General features: G+C 39.7%; 1 protein-coding gene across 1 annotated transcript in view; it reads right to left on the bottom strand.

The window, feature by feature from the left end:
• Positions 1-14,883, bottom strand: part of SLC38A4 (solute carrier family 38 member 4) — an 85,701-nt gene that overhangs the window by 30,050 nt on the left and 40,768 nt on the right. The window contains exons 2-4 of the mRNA XM_070369966.1: positions 6,550-6,782; positions 1,463-1,553; positions 841-956 (exon numbers count right to left, since the gene is read on the bottom strand). Of these exons, the coding sequence (XP_070226067.1) occupies positions 841-956; positions 1,463-1,553; positions 6,550-6,668 (326 nt within the window). The 5' untranslated portion in view covers positions 6,669-6,782. The remainder of the gene's footprint in view (positions 1-840; positions 957-1,462; positions 1,554-6,549; positions 6,783-14,883) is intronic.

The following is a 14,883-nucleotide window of genomic DNA, read 5'->3' on the forward strand; positions in this document are numbered from 1 at the left end:
CATTGGTTTAGGAATAAACTTTGGCCACTATGCAAAAGTTCCCCATGCCAAGCATTGTTACTAGGTCTTGGTGATACAAACAAGAGGTGAATAAAAACAGGATTGAGCCATCTCCAAAGGCTTAATGCTTTGGAGACGACAGTCTAGCCAGGGAGAGAGCCATTAAACAAATGAATCAGACAACTGCACTAAAATACTAACACTGTGATGAGACTATAAGGTGGTTTGTCCCAGTCATGGAGACTGGAGGAAGGCATAACTGAGGTGTGGCTGAACTGAGTTATGGGGAGTTAACTAGATGTAGAGGAAAGGGAAGACAGTTCCAAGATTATGTGCAAAGGCCCTGTGGTAAGAGGGGATGGCACCTTTAAGGGATGGAGAGCAGACCACTGTGCCCATTGTATCTGGCATACAGAGCAACAGATGATGGGACTTGAGATGGGATCAAGGCACACAGGACCCTGCAGGTCCGGTTTGGGAAGGGATGTTTTTCCTGAGTGTCATAAAGTCAGATTTGCTACTGGGAAAGATCTTTTAAACTATTAAACACCATATTACTTTACGATGAATAATTTTGGACTGGTAGGGCTGTTCTAGCGCTTTGGGGGAAGGGGGTTCAAACATAAACTTTCTGCCATTTGAATAGAGATGGCTGGTTGAACAAGTACCAGGATTAGACTGCTCTGATTATTTCTCATTGCTGTTTTGTTTCAAAAAGAGAGAGAATATGCTAGTACTTTCTCAAATGATTCTTATTCACAAAGATCAAATTTTGTTAATTGAAAGAGCACCAGGTATGCACAGGCTTTAAACTGAGTGTAGATACGACCAGGCACTTACATGAAAAGTATGATCCCTGTGTTGGCCATGGCATAGGACAGGCCCAGGATTCCACTGCCCATGATGGCATTACTCAGGTTGAATGAAGACATTCCAAAGGAGGTGGTCCCAGGATGCTTGAAGAAAAAGGGATGCATGATAAGCAAATACCCACCAAAGGATGAACCTTTTTTGGATTATTCTTATCCTATATCATCTTTTTTTGGAAGAGACTACCACCAAAAATTGAAGATTAAAGTTAAATCACAGCAAATAAAACCATGACTCAACTTCAGTAAAAGCATGTAATTTTCAGTGGAATGTGGTACTTGATTTCAGCAGAGGTCTCGGTAAAAATAAAAAATACAGGTTGAGTAATAGAAAGAAGGGAAAACATGTACGACTGCAGATCACATTTGAGTTAGAATGATTTCTCCAAAAAACAAATAAATTTCATAAATGATTTATGCAGCCATATGGCGAACAGGAAAAACAAGCCCTTATTCCAGTAAGGGCCTGAATAAACAGAGAATGTGCTGATCAAGGCTTGGAAAATTTCAGTCACATTGCTTTCCTGCAGAGACCCAGGTAGATCAGACATCCTCAAGTCCTGTTTACTGCCGGAAAGCAGAGAATCACTTACATGTTCATCGTCATAATCTGCCAACTTCTTTTTCCCCAAAAATCCATTTGTCAGGAATTTCTGACTTTCAGCATCTTCATTAGTAAACTGACTGAACATACATACAAAGGAAAAGAAGACAGTAGAAACAGCTAGTGAATGCTCCGATTTGTATTAATGTTTCCGGTGATCTAAGTCACTGAATCAGGGGAGGAAAACAAGGCATTAAAGCTTTTATTTTTCTCTTCTCCTCTTCATACTAGTGTTCCTTCCAGAAAAAAGGACTGAGCCCTATTTATGAGTATACTTTGGGAGGGAGGGGGAAAGCTCTGAAGGAAGAAAATATTTTTTAGTTGAAATCTTTTTAAAGCCACATTTTTCCTCCCACATTGACTATGCAAAAAATAGAATAATTAGAGCTAATTCCCTTTCTCTCCCAAAGAAAGGGGACAGAGCAGTGACTGCGTTTTCTCAACTGTTAATACACCATGACCACAGGATCTTACTAATTCAATAAGTATTTATTAAGTGCTTTGGCACTGTGATCTCATCTCTCTTCATGCTAAACTGTCCTCATAAGGGAAACTTCCATGTCTGATATGAAGCAACTATGGCTCAGAAGAGTAAGACAGCATGTCCAGCCCCACCAGATCCCGAGTCTAGGGTCTCCTACAGCACCATGCAACCCTAGACGGAGCCCTTAGCTGGCATTTTCCTCTTTTTTGATTCCACGTTTAATATGCATATCTCTTGCTGGAAAGGAGTTCAAGGGTAGCTCTGTGCTGTGTTTGGTTGTGTGCAAGAATGTGTATCTTAATTACACTGAAAATGTACTTAGTTGTGTTAGACAATTAATGAATGAAACTAAGAAAACCTTTTAAAGAAACCCAATGAATTAGCAGAAGAGTTGAGAGGGCTGTAAGATGCAGGATTAAAGAGCAGGACTTTAAGACATCACTGTCCACACAGAGCAGGTGGCTCAGTCAGTAAAGAATCTGCCTGGAATGCAGGAGATGTGGGTTCAACCCTGGGTCGGGAAGATCCCCTGGAAAAGGGCGTGGCAACTTCAGTATTCTTGTGGGGAGAATCCCAAGGACTGAGCAGCCTGGCAGGCTATAGTCCATAGGGTCACAAAGAGTCAGATATGACTGAAGAGACTGAGCAAGCACAAATCCACTAAACACTGTGATAGTGGTCTACTTGGTCCAGGCTGGAAGCTGCACATCCCACGACAGCACTGGTTGGCAACTGAAGCTGTATGCCAGAGATATGAAGGATATGAGGATATGAAGATTTGAGGATATGAAGCTAGTACCAGTCATGTTTCTGAACGTTTGACTAATAAGTTCAGCTGCCACCACTGCATTTTGATACTGGAAAATGTCACAGAGGCTTTTGATTATAGGAAATGTTCAAATATGCATGCTTTTTAAAAGTGCTTCATTATTAGATAAATTACAACTTTTAAGGCATTTCTTGCATGAGAGAGTAAGGTAAAATGATTGGAGTGTTTTTTTAAATAACCCTTAGAAATAAAAAAGGTAAAATAATTATTATAGATCTGTGCAAATTATCTCTTAGAAGTTAAGCCTGAAAATATCTTATGAGAAAGAGGGACAATAAGGCTACTTTTTGAGAACAGAGAACAATATAAAGTGCAGATAGAACTAGACAGATCACGAAGACAAAATCACAAAGTTTTACGTGCTTTTCTAAAACCCAGGAAGTGGCTTTTCTTCAACCATGTGGTGTACAAGTTAGGAATATTCCCTGTCATTTTTCTCCTATCTCTTGAAGGAAGAATAAGGCCCTCAGAGGCTATCTTCCTCCATCTCTGTACTCCTTCCTCCCTTTTCTGCTTTATTTTAATAGTCTGTAGTTAATATACTTGCTATGTGGAGACTGGTACATAATGTTCATAGCTGGAAACGGAAAAGATAAGATGAAACAGAGCCCCAAATGGGCCTAATGATAATAAAAACAAAGGTTTCATCTAGATTTAAACTCTGGAATATCCAACATTCTATTTTTAACCTCAATCAATAAGCTAGAATCCTTTAGCCCATGAGTAATTTTAAAGTTTTAAATGTAAAAGTAAATAGACTTTCTCTTTTGAGGCATTTGCATGTTCTTATTTTGACATGAGATGAATTGTAGTCATAAAACATGTCAAGATTGTATAAAATATATGAGAAATGTCCCCAGCATCTTCAGTGATTTAATATCAAGCCCAGCATATATTGAAAACATAAGTATAATGATTCCAAATAAATGTATTATGTTGAATTTCCCCCAAAATTTACATTTAAGAGATCAAACCAAACATAAATAAACCCATCTTTTTAAAATGATCATAAAATTGCAAAATAATGACCCAGTAGAGACAGGACTTACAAGCTAAGTCCTTGTAAGTGTTCCAGAACACACTGTCTGAAGCTGACAAAAGCATTCTTGCTCTTTTCATGCTGGCTTTCAGAGGACCAAATCTAATGACTCTGTAGGACTCTTCTTAGGACCCTGTCCCTTTCAGCTCTGGCACTTCCACAGAGCTCATATCTGTATGCACCTTTCTCAGAAACAAAAGAGCCCTTGGATTTGATCAATTTCCTGAGTAACAAAGTGCAGGGGAAAAAACAACAGTTCACTGAGTATCATCTATCTCAAAGGCACTCATTTAATCCTCAGCAAAGTAGGTGTTGGTTTGCCATTTTGCATTTTCCACTGAAGCTCAAAGAAGATAAATACCTTCTCCAAAGTCAGATGACTCCTCTGCTGATTCCAAAGCCCTGGTTCTACCATGCTGTGCCTCCTCAAGAGTAAGTCAGAAAGAGAAAGACAAATATTGTATACGAACATACATATGGAATCTGGGCTTCCCATGTGGTACTAGTGGTAAAGAACCCACCTCTCAATGCAGGAGACACAGGAGACCTGGGTTTGATCCCTGGGTCGTGAGGATCCCCTGGAGGAGGGCACAGCAACCCATTCCAGTATTCCTGCCTGGAGAATCCCATGAACAGAGGAGCCTGGTGGGCTATAGTCCATAGGGTCACAAAGAGTCAGACATGACTGAAGTGACTTAGTATGCACGCACATATGGAATTTAGAAAGATAATACTGATGAGCCTACTTGTTAGAGAACAAAGGAGACACAGACATAAAGAACAGAGTTTTGGACACAGTGCAGGAAGGAGAGTGTGAGATGAACGGAGAGAGTATCACTGAAACCTATATATTACCATATATAAAATAGACGGCCAGTGGGAATTTGCTGTATGACACAGGTAACCCAAAGCCGGTGTTCTGTGACAACCCAGAGGGATGGGATGGGGAGGGAGGTGGGAAGGGTTTCAAGAGGGAGGGGACATATGTATACCCAGGGCTGATTCATATTGATGTATGGCAGAAACAACCATGATATTGTAAAGTACCTTCTAATTAAAAAATTTTAAATATATTATGCTGAAAAAAAAGAGTCACCCAACCTACAAAGAGTCATGTTGACATCTCCATGGCCTCTCTTATCCAACAACACTAATGTTTACTGGGCTGGCTTCCTGGAGGAAGAACAGTGCTTCCTCCTGACACCCTTCCTGGGTGTTGTGAATGCAATAAGACATCCTGATTTGAGGATAATATTCTCTACTCCAGACCTAGATTTAATAAAAAATTCACTTCTGAATATCTTAAATCATGAATAATTGGTGTTATGTAATATTTTATAAGAAGTTACTAAACTTATTAAATAACAGTTGTGCAGCTACTCTGTTCCAGGCAGTGCCATCAACCTGGTGTAGTGGCATCATGAACATCTGGGTAGGGAGAAGGTGCACAGAGCAGGTGATCACTTCTAACTGGGGGATGGCTTCATAGGACATCTGATATTGAGCTGAGTCTTGAAGAAAGAGTGCAGCCAGTAGAGAAAAAGGGGGAAGGTGAGTGGGTAATATTTAAATCAGGGCATTCCAGGCAGACAGAGCAGAGTGAATGAAGGAACAAGAGTTTTAAGTGGCTCAACAAGGCTAGAAGACAGCACATAAACAGGGAACAGGGCAAGGGATGAAGAGGAGAGCTAGGTGAGGGCTAGATCATGAAAGGCCTCATATGCCAAGCAATGTGTAGTATAATCTTTCTCTCATAGCTACTGAGGAAGCACTGAAAGGGTTTACCTCAGGATAGGACATGAGTCCATTTGAAATTGTAAAAGATTACTTTTGCAAGGAATGTGGAGGTCTAGTTGGAAGGGAGTAAATTGTAAGATGGGGACTAATCAGGGCTGTTCTAGTGGATGAGTGACAGATGATGAGGAACAAAAGCAAGATGGCAATAGAATGGATATAGACAAGTGGGTGGACTTGAAACATTAATGAGGTAGAAGCAACTGGATATAGTCAAACATTGTACATGCAGTTCGGCAGAAGGGATGAGTCAACGTTGATACCAAAGGCCCTTTGATTGAGTTGCTGAATGATGCTGATGACTTTCACCAAGATGAAATTGCTAGAAGAAGGGAAAATTTTGAAGGGGATGACAAGAGTTCAATATTAGACACTCACAAGTGTAACTGAATCAAGGAGGCAATTCAGACACATGAGTCATCCAGTAGAGATGTGTAGTAAACAGTTGGATATGATGATCTGAAATCCAGTTGAGAAGTTTAACAGGCTGAAATGTGCCATATGTTCAGTGGGTGAAGCCATGATGGCTGTGAATAAGCTGGCTCAAAGGACACTTTTAGCCAGAGAAGAATCTCAGCAGAACTCTGGAGATGTAGAAACACTTAACAGAGCAGTCAGAAGAAGAGGAACCTGAGAGAATAACCCCAAAGGTAAGAGAAGTGGTGTGTTAATTATAATTTAAATTATTATATATTATTAATAGGAACAAGAACACTGTAACTGCAATTTTAAAGTAATCATACAAAGGACTGACATACAATAATGATATACCAATGTATACTTCAGGATCAGAGAGTTGATGTGTTAACATCAAGATCATTGTTAGCTCTCAAATAGGTAATAAATTCAGTTCTTCCCAACAAAAGTTTTGTTTTCCATGTCCATAAACCTCTCATTTTTCCATGGAGCCTGATCATTTTAACCCCATACCTGCTCATTGCTGCCTTTTCTAAATTTCCCATCCCGGTGTAGCTATCTTGAATACTTTCTCCACTGATGCTCTCATCATCAGGCTCGATGTTGACATTGCTCAGTTCCATGGGATCCATTTGAGTTGTCAGCGCTTTCTTGTCCACACACAAGCTCCTTCAGTGTAAACAAGATACTGTACCTTCAGCTTGAGGCTCTTCTACTTGGTGTTATTATGTTCAGAACACTCTGTTCTGCAAACAGAACACAGAATAAATCTTTATAAATTTCTTTAAATTAGATCAATAAGTCCAAACCACCTACTTGTGTGTGTTCTCTGTAAAAACATGAAAAGTAAATAAATTCCTGAAAAATTCACAAAGTATGTCTCCAAAGTTTCCATTACCCAATACAAAAAAAAAAGAAAGAAAGAAAGTGAAAGAGAAAAAGGGAAATTCTTAATAAATTGCCAAATTAGCTGGTATTTATAGAATGTTTTTTCCATGGCAGGGGCTTTAATAGTCACTGTAGGAAGAAAAAAATAAATCTTAAGACATGGTAGCAGTCTTCAAGAAATTTTAGGTATTTGTTAGCAAATTGTATTACTTAAATGGGTGACAGTGGTAACCTATTGATAAAGAAAGATCTGCCAAGGTAGAATCTACCAGTGTCTCCACCAACAGTAACACAGAAAATGACTGTGTTAATTTTTCTTTAATCTGTTAATCGGGCATGAAAGAATTAACCATCAAAATACTTAACAGGCAACACAAGGTAGTGTCAGGCTCAGGGAGCCCCTTTTCAGGCACTTGGATCATGAAACCAAAGTTAAGAACAGTAACAAAAGTAAGTACAAGTTTATCTTTGAATCAGCCTCAGTCACCATCTATGCAAAGTTGAAATGCATTTTAACAAGAAAGGGATCGAGCTTTTAGGCTTTGCTCTGCCTTTAATTCACTGGATCTCAGCACATTTAACTTTTTTTAACCTCATTTTCCTCAATTAAGTGAAAAGGGGTGGACTGCTACTTTGCAAAAAAATTGCTACAAATCCATTAATGTTAATATTCTGAAATTTAATTTTTACCATTAGTTTCATTCAATTCTTATTGAATCAATATATTGGGCAAAATACTATCACTCTTGGAAGGTGTGGTTCTGAAACATACACTACCATTTGGTAAGGAAATCCTGAGCAGAGAAACTAACATAAAAATTGCTCCAGTATGCTCAACATCACTCATTATCAGAGAAATGCAAATCAAAACCACTATGAGGTACCATTTCACACCAGTCAGAATGGCTGAGATCCAAAAGTCTACAAATAATAAATGTTGGAGAGGGTGTGGAGAAAAGGGAACCCTCTTACACTGTTGGTGGGAATGCAAACTAGTACAGCCACTATGGAGAACAGTGTGGAGATTCCTTAAAAAACTGGAAATAGAACTGCCTTATGATCCAGCAATCCCACTGCTAGGCATACACACTGAGGAAACCAGAAGGGAAAGAGACACATGTACCCCAATGTTCATCGCAGCACTGTTTATAATAGCCAAGACATGGAAGCAACCTAGATGTCCATCAGCAGATGAATGGATAAGAAAGCTGTGATACATATACACAATGGAGTATTACTCAGCCATTAAAAAGAATACATTTGAATCAGTTCTAATGAGGTGGATGAAACTGGAGCCTATTATACAGAGTGAAGTAAGCCAGAAGGAAAAACATCAATACAGTATACTAACGCATATATATGGAATTTAGAAAGATGGTAACAATAACCCGGTGTACAAGACAGCAAAAGAGACACTGATGCATCGAACAGTCTTATGGACTCTGTGGGAGAGGGAGAGGGTGGGAAGATTTGGGAGAATGACATTGAAACATGTAAAATATCATGTAAGAAATGAGTTGCCAGTCCAGGTTCAATGCATGATACTGGATGCTTGGGGCTAGTGCACTGGGACGACCCAGAGGGATGGTATGGGGAGGGAGGAGGGAGGAGGGTTCAGGATGGGGAACACATGTATACCTGTGGCGGATTCATTTTGATATTTGGCAAAACTAATACAATTATGTAAAGTTTAAAAATAAAATCAATCAATGCAAAAAAAAAAAATTGCTCCGGTATGCATGGAATCCATAAATTCCCTGGCAAGTAAGAAACAGGTACACGAGAATGACTCCATAAATCCAGTGCTGCAGCAGCCCATCTGTGGAGGACAACCCTTGATCAAGACGATTTCATACTCCAAATCACAAAAGTTGCAAATTACATACGGAAACTGAAACTCACTAGGAGAGTCAGTGGGCACAAGAAGTAATAATTCACACCTGAGTGACTACAAACTGCAAAGTAATTTAAAACGGACTTTATGATAAAAGAAAAAATAAAATGGACTATAAAATTAGTATAATAAAAAGTAATAATAGATTTGAAATAAGAAATAACATCAACAGATTATGAACACAATACAAGATCAGACTGGTTTGAGAAAAAGGCAAAAAGAATTCTAAAAATAAAATATATAATCAAATTAAAAAAAAAAAAACTCAGCTGGAGGGAGAGTAATGAAACTGGAAGATAGATAGGTGGAAATCACTCAAATTATACCACAAAGAAAGAAAGAAAAATATGAAGTTAAGAGACATGGGGAAGAAAAACAGAGGTAAAAAGTTAAACATGTCTGAATAGTTATTCTAATATGAAAGAATTGTGAGATGAGAGACAAAAAGGACAAAGAATTGTTGAGAACTCAAGGAAGAGAGGAGTTCTCAGGATTCAAAAACACCACACAGTACTTCCAGCAGGAGGAAGAAAAATGAATATTTTCATTAATAAAAGGTAGTGTAAGTGTATAACATCAAAGATAAAGAGAGAAATCTTAGAAGCACCAGAGAGAAGCATACAATTAAAAAAAGTAGAAACTTGTATTAACTGAGTACACACTTGTCTCAACATCCCACAGTATCCCAGAGTATCGGTTTCACTTCCCAATAGCAATCACTAATGACAGCTGCTGTTTTTACTTCTTCATTTACAGTTAGTCATTCTAAACTATTCACTAAAACCTCGATGACTTGGTTTATCAACTCTAAACTGACACTTAGGAAAGATAAGGAAATTAACATACTTCTTTCTATACTCCTAATTGCTTCCTCCACACTCCTAATTGTTTCAGCTCATGAAATACTTCTACAATGCTGAGATTCATGATAATGTCATCTATTCTGTAAAACAAATCTCTCATAATTTACCTAAAAAATCAGCATTTACAACATTGCTGTGCTATAATTTACAACATTCAGTTCAGTTCAGTCTCTCAGTCGTGTCCGACTCTTTGTGACCCCATGAATTGCAGCACGCCAGGCCTCCCTGTCCATCACCATCTCCCGGAGTTCACTTAAACTCAAGTCCATTGAGTTGGTGATGCCATCCAGCCATCTCATCCTCTGTCGTCCCCTTCTCCTCCTGCTCCCAATCCCTCCCAGCATCATAGTCTTTTCCAATGAGTCAACTCTTCACACGAGGTGGCCAAAGTACTGGAGTTTCAGCCTTAGCATCATTCCTTCCAAAGAACACCCAGGACTGATCTCCTTTAGGATGGACCGGTTGGATCTCCTTGCAGTCCAAGGGACTCTCAAGAGTCTTCCCCAACACCACAGTCCAAAAGCATCAATTCTTCAGCATTCAGCTTTCTTCACAGTCCAACTCTCACATCCATACATGACCACTGGAAAAACCATAGCCTTGACTAGACGGACCTTTGTTGGCAACACGCAGCAGTGGCCATAGGACTGGAAAAGGTCAGTTTTCATTCCAATCCCAAAGAAAGGCAATGCCAAAGAATTTACAACATTACAATTGTGTAAATAGTATGCCCAAAGAACCAAGTGGTATATTTGACTACATAATAAAGGCAATATAATCCTATACTACTAAAACTTTCACTTCCCAGGTGGCGCTAGTAGTGAAGAACCTGCCTGCCAGTGCAGGGGACATAAGAGACATAGGTTCAATCCGTGGATTGGGAAGATCCCCTGGAGAAGAGCGTGGCAACCCACTCTAGTATTCTTGCCTGGAGAATCCCATGCACAGAGGAGCCTGGTGGCCTACAATCCATGGGGTCGCAAAGAGTCAGACACGACTAAAATGACTTAGCAGGCATGCACTAGAATTTTGGAAGCAAATTATCCACACTCTTTTTACTTTCTGAAGGGCTTCCTCCTCCCTCTTCTGGGTCTTATTCAGCTGCCCATGTTTCTTGAATACCAAGCTATCTCCTTTCTTCAATTCATTTTGCATTGTGCTGAAATACTCCCTTGAATAACTTTTTCACACAATAGGTTCAGAAATAGAATTTCTGAGCTGTTTCATGTTGGAAAATGTCTTTACTTTATTCTCAAACTTTTTTGATTGTTTGAATTCTAGATTCAAAATCATTTTCCTTTACAAGGTTGAAAACCTTTGTCTCTTGACTTCCAGCTTCCTCTGATGAATCAGATTTTCATCTCTTTGGTTTTTTGTTTTTTGTTTTTTTCCCTTCTGAATGGTTTTAGAATTTTCCTCCTTAACAAAATCTGAAATTTCTCCAGGATGTAACTAGATATGAGTCGTTTTAAAGATTCATCTTAATCCACACGTGAAGAGCCCATTCACTTAAGAGACTTGTATCTTTCTTCTAATAAAAATGTTTTACCATTTTAAAATGTTTCCCTTCCTTTGAAACTTGTATTAGTCATGTACTGGTCCTCTTTATCTCTATTGCCAAGATTTTCTCTTTATTTCCCATTTTGTTACTCAATGTTCAGGGATAGTTCCTCAATTTCCAGAAAAACAGATTTGATTTTCAGCTGTGTAACACTGTGATATAATAATACATATACATTTGGTCTTCATTCCCATTTCTGGCACAAAGCTCCAAATGTAATTATATAACTAATATTTCTGTTTTGTACCCAGTTCCTGAAATAGTTCTGGAATGATAAAGATGTTTTTGTTGTTGTTGTTGCTATTCATACCAAGACCCTTTTAACCACACCTGAGTTTATGATGATGAAGTGGCTTTTGTAAAGCCCTTGGGATGGAGGCTGGTTGCTAGGGGAACCAACCAATTGATTAGAGAGCTGGAACTTCCAACCCTACTTCCAATCAACTGAGAGAGGAGAGAGGGTGTGGGCTGAGTCAATCACATATGGCCAATTATTTAGTCATGTCTAGATATGGATGGAGGAGCCTAGTAGGCTGCAGTCCATGGGGTTGCGAAGAGTCGGACAGGACTGAGTGACTTCACTTTCACTTTTCACTTTCATGCATTGGAGAAGGAAATGGCAGCCCACTCCAGTGTTCTTGCCTGGAGAATCCCAGGGACGGGAGCCTGGTGGGCTGCCGTCTATGGGGTAGACAGAGTTGGACACGACTGAAGCGACTTAGCAGTAGCAGCAGTAGCAGATATTAAACACCCTAACTGAAGGGGTTTGAAGAGCTTCTGGAGTGGTTATCATACAGAGGTGCTGGGAGAGTGGTCCACAAGGAGAGGGCATGAAAGTTCTGAGTCCCTTTCCTCATACTTTGTCCTGTGCATCTCTGCCATCTGGCAGTCCCTGATTATATCCTTTTCTAATAAACCAATAATCTAGTAAGCAAACTGTCTTCCTGAGTTCTGTGAGTGATTCTAGAAAATGATTAAATCTGATTTATAGCTGACTGGTCACAAGTACAGGAGGTCTGAACTTGCCATTGCATCTGAAGTGGAGGCAGTCTTGTAGGGCTGAGCCCTTAATATGTGGGATCTGATGCTAATTCCAGGAAACAGTGCCAGAATTGACTAACTTGCAGGACTCCCTGCTGGTGTGGGAGAATTGGCTGGTATGGGAAAAACTCATACTTTTGGTACCAGAAGAAAGTATTGGGGGTAGAGTAGAAAACCATTGTTTACTTTTAAGCTGTACCGGTTTTCTTTTTCAACCTGCCAGCTAATTATTTTTCACAATCATGTTTTTAATTTCTGATCATTTGTTTATTCTCTTCTTTTTCCATACCATCTCTTTTGTTCATTTTATAGATGCAGTATTTACACAAATCTTTCTAAGACTATTGATTTCAAGTTTCCAAAAGCTCTTGTTGTTCCCTAAATTATGTATTTTTTCCTGGAGTTATTCTGTTTGTTCATCTTGGCTCTTCTCTTCCATTTGCCTGGCTTTCCTGAAATTCTTAATGATCCTAGGTTGTCTGTTCATATTTATGAATGAAGAGTATGTTGGTTAACTTAGAAAGCTAGTACTTGGGGTTTCTCTGAAATCTTACAGGCTCATTCCACTGACGGATTGCTCCCTTGTAGGTATCCTGTAAGAATCTGCCTGCAAATGCAGGAGTTGCAGATTTGATCTCTGAGTGAAGAAGATCCCCTGGAGAAGGGGATGCCTGGGAAATCTCTTGGACAGAGCAGCCTGGCAGGCTGCATTCCACAGGGTTGCAAGAGTTGGACATGACTTAGTGACCAAACAGCAAACAACAGGTCTGGGTAAGTGGCGTCTATGCAGTCAGTCTGTCTGCAGAGCAACTCCAGGACTCCACTCCCAGACATAGCTGGTGCTGTAGACAAGGTTCCTCAGGAGCAAAACACAATGATGTATATTCCTCTTGGTGGAGCTTCCATTTGCGCTTGTTATCTCTCTTTGCCTGCTGTGGAGGTCTTAATATTTATTATAAAGTCCATTCTTAGGCTCTCTTTACAGACTAGATTGCAGCCTTATTTTTTGACCAAAAGAGGCAACCCAAACAGATGAAGAGTCCAAACCAAAGTTCCTTGGTGAACACTTGGTCATTGGTTGCTCGTGAATCGTGCCTCCTCTTTGTGTATATAGACTTAACTTGGAACTCCTACTGGACTGCCTCTGGAAAAAGCCCAATTACCTGGTTGACTCTGGTTCCTTTTCTCTTTCACAGGTGTTCCACCCCTATCTGCTTCCTGGCTTGTAGGAATTCTTAAAACTTCCATTTGTTGCTGATCAGTTCAGTTCAGTCACTCAGTCATGTCTGACTCTCTGCAACCCCATGTACTACATCACTCCAGGCTTTCCCGTCCATCACCAACTCCCAGAGCTTGCTCAAACTCATGTCCATCAAGTCGGTGATGCCATCCAACCATCTCATCCTCTGTCATCCCCTTCTCCTCCTGCCTTCAATCTTTCCCAGCATTAGGGTCTTTTCAAATGAGTCAGTTCTTCGCATCAGGTGGCCAAAGTGTTGGAGTTTCAGTTTCAGCATCAGTCCTTCCAATGAATATTCAGGACTGATTTCCTTTAGGATTAACTGGCTTGATCTCCTTGCAGTCCAAGAGATTCTCAAGAGTCTTCTCCAACACCACAGTTCAAAAACATCAATTCTTCAGCACTCAGCTTTCTGTATAGTTCAACTCTCACATCCATACATGACTACTGGAAAAACCATAGCTTTGACTAGACAAACCTTTGTTGGCAAAGTAATGTCTCTGCTTTTTAATATGCTGTCTAGGTTGGTCATAACTTTTCTTCCAAGGAACAAACTTCTTTTAATTTCATGGCTGCAGTCACCATCTACAGGGATTTTGGAGCCCCGCCAAATAAAGTCTTTCACTGTTTCCATTAATTCCTCATCTACTTGCCATTAACTGTTGGGACTGGATGCAATGATCTTAGTTTTTTGAATGTTGAGTTTTATTATTTTACAGATCTCTTGTGATTTTGTTCCTTTAAGAAGGATCATTTCATTTGAAGTTTCTTTGCTTGAATTCCTCAAGGATAGGTCCTAAACTCCCCGTGTTTCAATCTACTCCCAAGACTTCATACACCATGGACTCTCTAAATCACAGTTCTGGCCCAGGCCTTCCTTCTGACCTCCAGTTGCATATCTCCAGTGCCCTAATGTATATATATTTGTGTATCTCAAAGGCAGTTCAAATTCAACGTGCCTAAAATCTAACTTGTGACAGTTCCTCCTTCTTCCAGTATTTCCAGTCCAAAGAATGTTGTCACCATTTATCCAGATCTTCACATCAGAAATATCAGTCTTCTAATTTTTTATCCTTAACATATACTCCTTTCTAAAGTCTAGTTGATTTTGCAACAATTAAAGTATTTCTCAAATTAGTCCACTTCCTTCTATTGCTTCCACCATTGGTTTTGTCCAAACTTTCTTACATTGTCAATTGCTGCTGCTGCTGCTGCTGCTGCTGCTAAGTCGCTTTAGTCATGTTGGACTCTGTGCGACCCCACAGACAGCAGCCCACCAGGGTCCCCCGTCCCTGGGATTCTCCAGGCAAGAACACTGGAGTGGGTTGCCATTTCCTTCTCTAATGCATGAAAGTGAAAA

Source organism: Bos mutus, chromosome 5 (assembly GCF_027580195.1).
Source record: "Bos mutus isolate GX-2022 chromosome 5, NWIPB_WYAK_1.1, whole genome shotgun sequence".
NCBI classification, from domain to species: domain Eukaryota; kingdom Metazoa; phylum Chordata; class Mammalia; order Artiodactyla; family Bovidae; genus Bos; species Bos mutus.